At 42.4% G+C, this 8,960-nt stretch overlaps 1 protein-coding gene across 1 annotated transcript in view; it reads right to left on the reverse strand.

The window, feature by feature from the left end:
* Positions 1–519: 519 nt before the first annotated feature.
* plxnc1 (plexin C1) overlaps positions 520–8,960 on the reverse strand; it is a 125,811-nt gene continuing 117,370 nt past the window's right edge. Inside the window, exons 32-34 of the mRNA XM_043713333.1 lie at positions 6,378–6,518; positions 6,199–6,273; positions 520–2,135 (exon numbers count right to left, since the gene is read on the reverse strand). Of these exons, the coding sequence (XP_043569268.1) occupies positions 2,037–2,135; positions 6,199–6,273; positions 6,378–6,518 (315 nt within the window). The 3' untranslated portion in view covers positions 520–2,036. The remainder of the gene's footprint in view (positions 2,136–6,198; positions 6,274–6,377; positions 6,519–8,960) is intronic.

The following is an 8,960-nucleotide window of genomic DNA, read 5'->3' on the forward strand; positions in this document are numbered from 1 at the left end:
TGGAGGGCACTGTGCCCATAGAGACCTGGACATGACATGAACAGGAAATGTTTAAAGGGATATGGGCCAAACGCTGGCAAATGGGTCCAGTTCAGTTTAGGAAACCTGGTCGGTATAGACAAATTGGGCCATAGGGTCTGTTTCTGTGCTGTGATAAAACAGACACACTACAACTGTGTTTGGGGGAGGTAGTGGCAAAATTAGATGAAGCTATGTAATACGAGGTGTGCCCAGTGGCTCAGTGGTTACCACTGCTGCCTCACAGTGTCAGGGACCTGGGTTTGATTCCAGCCTTGGGCAGCTGTCTATGTGGAGTTTGCACATTCTCCTTGTGTCTGTGTGGGTTTCCTCTGGGTTCTTCAGTTTCCTCCCACAATCCAAAGATGTGTTGGTTAGGTGAATTGACCATGCTAAATTGCCATAGTGTTCATGGATGTGCAATTTACACGCATTAGTCAGGGGTAAATGTAGAGTAATGGGTTTGGGTGGGATACTGTTCGGAGGGTCAGTGTGTACTTGTTGGGCTGAAGGGCCAGCTTCCACCCTGTAGGGATTCTATGATGACAGGTTGACCCAGTCCTTTATTTCACTGGTACAATGTGATAAGGAAATTATGGCAACATCCATCCAGATGATACTGCAGATCTAACTGAAATACCCTATTTTCATGAATTGGACTTTCCAGCTGATTTGCCCATGATTAGGAAGAGGTTTGTGCATTTTTTTTTACTTATTCACCATATCTGAGTGTTGCTGGCTGGGCCAGTATTTGTTACTCATCCCTAATTATCCTGGAGAAAGTGGAGGGGAACTGCTTTCTGCAGTCCTTGGGACATTGCCCTGGTTGCTGCTGTTGGCTGTTCTGTTTGTGTTACCCTCAAGCAGTCTGAAGCTCAGTTTGGGCCAGTGCTAATTGGGTTTTCAAACTGTTAATTTACTCAATTTCACAATGAGGGCCATCATATTTTCTAACTTAAGTTTGCGCACTTTATCTATTTGTCCCAAGTAACCTTTTTGATTATTTTCAAATGATCTCCTTCTTTCCTGTGTTTCAATGGGGTGAGGAAGTTGTAACTGAACCTTGAGTGACATTCACCTGGCGTACAGCAGAAGTTGTCAGCGTAAACTGTGATCATCCAATAAAGTTAATGCTTAATAAGTAAGGAGCTGTATATCTGCTAGTACTGATGGTCGGCCTGTGTCGCTAATCTCCATTGATTGTAGGGTGTACCAGAGGTCAATAACTGTCAATTGCAGGCTGGTGCCATTTAACGATCAAACAAATCAGTAATTAGACTTTCATATCTAGTAATAGTCTGCTATCACTAACACTATAAGTCATTGTTTGTGATTCTTGTAGTTAGTAAAATTAGAATATTAAAAAGACAGAAGGTTACAGGTGAACACATACATCAACTGTATGCAAACATGACCACTTCTATTTGCTTTTTAATTAATATTAACACTTGTGCAAAAACACATATTAGCTTAAATATGGATCTTTGATCCTAAAAGTAGCAAATACAGTTGTTTTCCTGTATGAAAGCAACAGAATATTAGATCTCTTCAAGTTAATGAGAGAGTACTAATGTGAAAAAGGTACTCTTTTTGAAGTGAACAATTATTTATATGTTTTACAGAAGATGAATTTAGTAAGCATGACAGAAAATGTACAGTTTTCAAGATCAAAGCAGGAATCCTCACATAATTACCCTAAAAAAACATACCAACGAGTCATGATTGGGAGGTCATGTTTTGTTCTGCTGTGTCTGATTGAACAGAGCATGCGAATAATCTCTCACAGTTGCCAGCTTGAACTAAGGCACATTGGTCACCAGTAGAAGTCCTGATCGCATGGGTGAGGCTGCACATTGGGTAAATCAGACAACAGCCTTTCTCCTAGAGGTTCAGATTTGCTTCAAAGTGTTTTGGTTTCTTCATTGCGCTCTCAGAGACGCCAGTGCCTGGAGAGGGTAACACCTCCCGAGATCCCTTTGTGGTTGCTTCTCGTGTAGCATTTACCCCAGAGGATTTGTTCACTCCCATCCACACTTTGATTTGCTGTCAAAGTATTCCTTTATTTTGGCAATGCCCTCATTTATATCTTGCATATCTTCATTCTCCAGTTTATCCAACTGCAAAGCAAATTCAAGAGTGATTACATTATAAGTTCAAATCGTAAGCTGACTATGTATGAAATGGGCTGAAAATGTGTTGCTGGAAATCGCAGCAGGTCAGGCAGCATCCAAGGAGCAGGAGAGTCGATGTTTCGGGCATAAGCCCGCAATTTTAAGACTTTTTAACTTTTCTAGCACTATCTCTTTCGTAATGGCAACCATACTCAACTCAGCCCGAAACGTCGATTCTCCTGTTCCTTGGATGCTGCCTGACCTGCTGCGCTTTTCCAGCAACACATTTTCAGCTCTCCAGCATCTGCAGTCCTCCTATGTATGAAATGGACAGTGACGGACGCACTATTTCTTACCTTCTCACTTGGGCCTATATCTGAGACATGTCTCCTGTTATTGAGGTGTGTGCTGCCATTATTTAAATGAAGTAAACTGTACCTCTGCCTGACCCCATCAATGGAGATCATTAATATCAAAGGTCCGCAGGTTATTAACTCAAATTGGCACCCACCTAACCTGGGACACTCTGACTTGGGTGAGACAGACAGCATTTATGATTAGTGGATCAAAGTATTGCTAGGTTTGTGGTGGCACATAAATGAACACAGCAACATATGAAATCAGAGCTGAATGAGGCTTTTTGCTTCGGGCCTATTCCACCCTTCAATATGAAAATGATGTTTTTTGAATTCCATATTCCCGTCCATCCCTGATAACCTCTGATTCCCGGCCTAACAATAATCCATCCATCTCAATGACCCAACCCTACCACTTTCCAATGTCACACTGCCCTCTGAGAAAAGATCTGCTGACTAATTGTAAGTCAAAAATCAGCACCGGGTTATAGATAGGATCGTGAAGAAGGTGTTTGGTATGATTTTTTTTGAAACTTTATTGCTGGAACAGCACAGCAGGTCAGGCAGCATCCAGGGAACAGGAGATTCGACGTTTCGGGCACAGGCCCTTCTTCAGGAATGCTGCTGTGCTGTTCCAGCAATAAAGTTTCAACTTTGATCTCCAGCATCTGCAGACCTCACTTTCTCCTGTTTGGTATGATTTTCCTTTATTGGACAGAGCATTGAGTTTAGGAGTTGGGAGGTCATGTTGCGGCTGTGCAGAACGTTGGTTAGGCCATTTTTAGAATATCATGTGCAATTCTGGTCTCCCTCCGATCGGAAGGAGGTTGTGAAATCTGAAAGGGTTCACAAAAGGTTTACAAGGATGTTGTCAAGGTTGGATGATTTGAGCTTTAGGGAGAGGTTGAATAGACAGGGGCTATTTTCCCTGGAGCGTCAGACACTGAGGGTTGACCTTTTAGATGTTTATAAAATCATGAGGGGCCTGGATAGGATAAATAGACAAAGTCTTTTCCCTAAGAGTCAGGGAGTCCAGAACTAGAGGGGATAGGTCTAGGGTGAGAGGGGAGAGATTTAAAAGGGACCTCTAGGGCAACTTTTTAACGCAGAGGGTGGTGCGTGAATGGAATGAGCTGCCAGAGGAATTGCTGGAGGGTGGTACAGTTACAACATTTAAAAGGCATCTGGATGAGTATATGAATAAGAAGGGTTTGGAGGGATATGGGCCAAGTGCTTGCAAATGGGACTAGATTAGCTAAGGATATCTGCTCAGCATGGACGAGTTAGACCAAAGGGTCTGTTTCCATGCTGTACATCTCGAGGACCCCATGACACTAGTCCAGTAGAATTATTTGAAATCACAAGCTTTCGGAGTCCTGCTCCTTCCTCAGGTAGCTAGTGAGAAAGAATACATCAGACACAGAATTTATCAGTAAAAGATTAAAGGGTCATACAATTTAAGTGATGTATTGAACAAACCTAGATGACTATTAAGTGTTTAATCCGTTAGAATGGAGATTGCGGTTTTGATTGATTAATATGTAAATCCCAAAATTTCTTTCAAGTCACTGCCCAACATAATAAGGTTTTATCAGTCTAAAGGTAACATCTCAGATCAGACAATGCATTTTAGGTTTGAGGCCTTGTCTCGAGTCTGTTTGTGCCTCAACCTGGAATTAGGCTGGTTTTATTTCCAAAGTAGATGACATTTATACTGATAAAACCTTAAATTATCTTGGGCAGTGACATGAAAGAAGTTCTGGGATTTACATATTAACCAATTGAAACCTGCTTCTTCATTCTAATTGATTAAAGACTTAATAGCCATCTCAAGTTGTTCAATACATTCCCATAAGTTGTATGACCCTTTGATCTTTTACTTATAAATTCTATGGTGTATTCTCTCTCATTAGCCGCATTTGGAAGGAGCGGCACTCTGAAAGTTTGTGGTTTCAAAGAAGCTGGTTGGACTATAAGCCGGTGTCATGTGATTTTTAACTTTGTCCACCCAGTCCAACACTGACACCCCTACATCATTGCTAAATATAAACAGTACCCCCTAGTTCTAGATTCACTCACAAGAGGAAACATCTTTCCAAGTCCATGTTGTCTAATTCTTTATAAACTTCAATCAGTTGTCCCTCAGTCTCCTAACCACCAGTGGAAACAACCCCAGCACTGTATAGCCTTTCCTCTTAAAACCACCCACTCATTCCAGGTGGTCAATCTTGTAAACCACCTCTAGTGAATTTACATTCTTCCTTAAATAAGGCGACTAAAACTGCACACAGTATTCAGGATGTAGTTTCATCAATGCCCTGTATAAGTGAAACATACCCTTCTTACTTGTATGTTCAATTCCTCAGGTAATAAAGGAGAGCAGCCTGTTAACATTGTAATGACTGGCTGGACCTGCATACTAACTTCTTGCGATTCTTGCCCTACAACTCAGAGTCCCCAGCACCATGGAATTCTAGTCATCCTCATTGAAGTAATTCTTCCTATTAAGTTGAACACTTCACGTTTTTCTACATTTTATGCCAGGTTTTTGCTCACTCACTCAATATATCCATATCAGCCGGCAACTTTCTACATACATCTGAACCATTGATATGAATTGGAAGATGTAGAAACCCCAGTATAGACCCCTGCAGGACCCCACTTGTCACATTTTAATGACAGTGAAGAAGGTTTTCTAAGATTACAAAGGGATCTTGATCAAATGGGTCAATGGGCTGAAAAATATTAGATGGAGTTCAATGTGGATAAATGTGAGGTAGAACAAGTAAGAGTAGAGCTTATACAGTTAATGGTAGGGCCTTGGGTAGCGTAGAACAGGGAGACCTAGGGGGTCAGATACATAATTCTTTGAAGTTTGCATCACATATAGACAGGGTGGTTAAAGGGCGTTTAGCACGCTTGCCTTCATTGCTCAGAACTTTGGGTATAGAAGTTGGGAAGTCATGTTGAAGTTGTACAGGACAGTAGTGAGGCCCCCTCTGGAATACTGTGTCCAGTTCTGGTCACCCTGTTATAGGAAGGATATTATTAAGCTGGAGAGGGTTCAGAAGAGATTTACCTGGATGTTACCAGGTATGGAAGGTTTGAATTATAAAGAAAGGCTGGATAGGCTCGGACTACTTTCACTGGAGCACAGAAGATTGAGGGGTGACCTTAGAGTTTTATAAAATAATGAGGGGTATTGATAGGTTTAACGGTGGGTGTCTTTTCCCTAGGATTTCAAAACTAGGGTCACATTTTTAAAATGAAGTGAGAGAGATTTAAAAAAGACATGAGGGACAATTTTTTTTTACACAGAGGCTGGTTCGCGTGTAGAATGAACTTCCTGAGGAAGTGGTGGATACCAACACAGTTCCAATATTTAAAAGGCACTTAGACAATTACACGAATAGGAAAGGTTTGTAGGGCTATGGACCAGGAGCAGGCAGGTGGGATTCATTTAGCTTGGGATTATGTTCAGCATGGACTGATTGCACTGAAAGGGTCTGTTTCCATGCTGTATGACTCTATGACCTATTTGTACATACTGTCTGTTTTCTCCTAGCCTGTCATCTTTGCCAATATGTAACCCCTTACGCTATGTGCTTCTGTTTTGCACAAAAACCTTTGAAGTGGTACCTTGTCAAATAAAACTATGGAATGTATAACGGTTGAGGCCATTGCCACAGAAGGAAAGTCGTACTGTCTCTTACCTGAACTGAGTACCTGTAGATATATTTCCCAAGTTCAACCATAGCATCCCTTTCTTTAAATTCATTTTCATGCTTCTGAAAGAAAATGATAATATTGTTTAAACATTTGCTATCCTGAGCAGTGTGATGAAGTGAGTGACAAACTGGGAACCTTGTGTTTTAAAACTCATTTTCATTACCTTTGATTCCTCAGTGAGAAAGCTGGCCATTTCCTCCTTGCTCACTGGTCCCATCTCAGCAAGCTGGCGGTAGTAACCTTTCACTTCATCCTGGTAGTGTGGGATATCTCTAGCATAAAGCACTTTATTGGTTGGAGAGTGCTTAAAAACAAAGACATTTATATAACTTTCTTTCAAAAATTTCAAGGACTTTAAGAATTTAACACTGATAAGTGCGAGGTGATGCATTTGGAGAGGTCTAATAAGGGGAAGATATACACAATGAATGGTATGACCCTGGAGAGTAAGTCCATAAGTCCCTGAAGGTGAGTGATTTGGACAAACAGGGGCAGCGATTCCCTTGATAAACTTCCGGAAGACTTCCTCTAGATATCTCTTGAATGAGCTGCTTCTGAAAAGAGTCAAAAAAAGTGTGGAGCTGGAAAAGGACATCCGGTCAAACAGCATCCGAGGAGCAGGAAAGTCCACATTTCGGGCATAAGCCCTTCCTGATGAAGAGCTTATGCTTGAAACGTTGACTCTCCTGCTCCAAGGATGCTGCCTGACCGGATGTCCTTTTCCAGCACTACACTTTATGACTCTGATCTTCAGCATCCGCAGTCCTCACTTTCTCCTGCTTCTGAAAAGACTACAGTGATAACCGCATGTCTCCAATGACCTGTCATACACACGGGATATTAGAGTGAAAGCCATCTGAAATATTTCATTAATGCTAATTCCTTTTATTCTTTAAAACGTGTGTATTTGTAAATATATGTTGTGAAGGTAGGAAAGATAGTGCACTCCTCGAACAGTGATCGCATCAATTTTCTCAGTTTACCGTCTCATCCAAAAGGTGACACTTCCACCTCACCTCACCACACGAGATGGTCAATCTGGATTATGTCTTAAAGACTCTGGGATGGAACTTAACCTTCAGATTTATGAAACAGGAGTGCTAGGTACTGAGCCACAGCTAAGAACAGTGAACATGTCACACCATTTAAACCTAACACAAGATTAAAGGTGGGATGCAGACAATCAAACATTGTTCTGATTGAACAGTGAGTTAACCATGAGGGATGATAGGCCTACCCCTGTACTGATATGTGTCAAGGCACGGGTATTAGCAATGTCTCTCACCCTGAACCCAATAACTTCCTGCTGATTTGTTTACATCTAATCAATATAGAAGTTGACAAAAACAGCATTTTTGGGGAAATTCTTGATTGACTTTGAACTACAAAAAATAAGCAATATTAGGAAAACAAACCAACATGAGACAGTAGAGTATAGAAGGGCTGCTTCTGCTTGTGAGAGAGGGTTTACACAGAGATAATGAGGAATTTCTCCCCACAGAGGGCTATGAACTGCAGTGGTCTGTCAATGCTGGGTCGCTAAATATATTCAAAGTGAAGACAGCCCGATTTTTAATTGTCAGGGAATCAAGGGAAAAGGCAGGAAGGTGGAGTTGAAGATTATCAGATTAGCCAGATTGCCACTGAATGATGGAACAGACTTGATGGGCTGAATGGCCTTTTTCTGTTTCTGGGTTTTATAGAATCATAAGCCCCTATTTTAACTCTCCCTGAAAGTGGGTGGGGAGAGGCCGGGGAGACAGTCACAACTTAGACAATAACTGACTAAATATCAAGTTAGAGCTGTTGGGAAGAGGGCCCTGAGCAGTTATAGGTTGACCTGCCCAGAGTGTCCAGGGTTGTGTAGATTAGGTGCATTAGTCAGGGGTAAAAGGATATGGGAATGGGTCTGGGTGGGTTACTCTTCGGAGGGTCGGTGTGGACTTGTTGGGTCTGTTTCCACACTGTCAGGGTTCTATTTGTTTCCTTGCAGATTGCAGTGCATTCTCAGGCCACAAAACGCAGCCTTGGGCCTCCCTGGATCCATCTCCCTAACAATGGCCAGAACCTTCCCATATCATTTCACTGGGTCCCTGGCTGTGGCGTCCTCTTTGAAACCCTTGCTCTCACTCGACAGCCTGGCTCTGCATGTGTTTGCTGCAAGTTGGATCACAGGGTTTGCTGACAAGGTCTGAAGGTTCCAATTGGCTGAGCCTTCACTCAACAGGACCACTGGCCATTCTGGGTCACACAGCACCCACTAACAACTCTCCACCCACCTCCTGCCTCTTTCTCCTCCTCTCTCTCTTCCTAAATACCTCCACAATTCCCAGATCATCTCCCCCCCTCCACACCTAGTCAGGGGCCATGGAACATTGTACAAATATGCCTTTCGAAAGCCACTGCACCTCCTCTGAGTCCCTCAAATGGAAGTGAAAGGGATGGAAACAATGTGTTCCAGCACCACTAATCCAGAATCTGGTTTCCAGCATCTGCAGTCATTGTTTTTACCTCATTAATTTTAACCCTACTGCGAATCCTCTTGCAAGGATGCCTGCCTTGAAGAAGTTTTCCTCCTCTCTCTACAAGAATCTCAGGGAGTCCCTCTCCCACTGCAACTCCCAGGTCATTTCCTCAGCCCTGAAGCTCTTCAACCATATCCTGAAATCCTCTAGCTTATCTCTCCACGCTTCAGGCTCTCTGCCTTTATTCCAGATAAAGGGCTTTTGCCCAAAACGTCGATTTT

This window comes from Chiloscyllium plagiosum, chromosome 23 (genome assembly GCF_004010195.1).
Source record: "Chiloscyllium plagiosum isolate BGI_BamShark_2017 chromosome 23, ASM401019v2, whole genome shotgun sequence".
Classification (NCBI taxonomy): Eukaryota; Metazoa; Chordata; class Chondrichthyes; order Orectolobiformes; family Hemiscylliidae; genus Chiloscyllium; species Chiloscyllium plagiosum.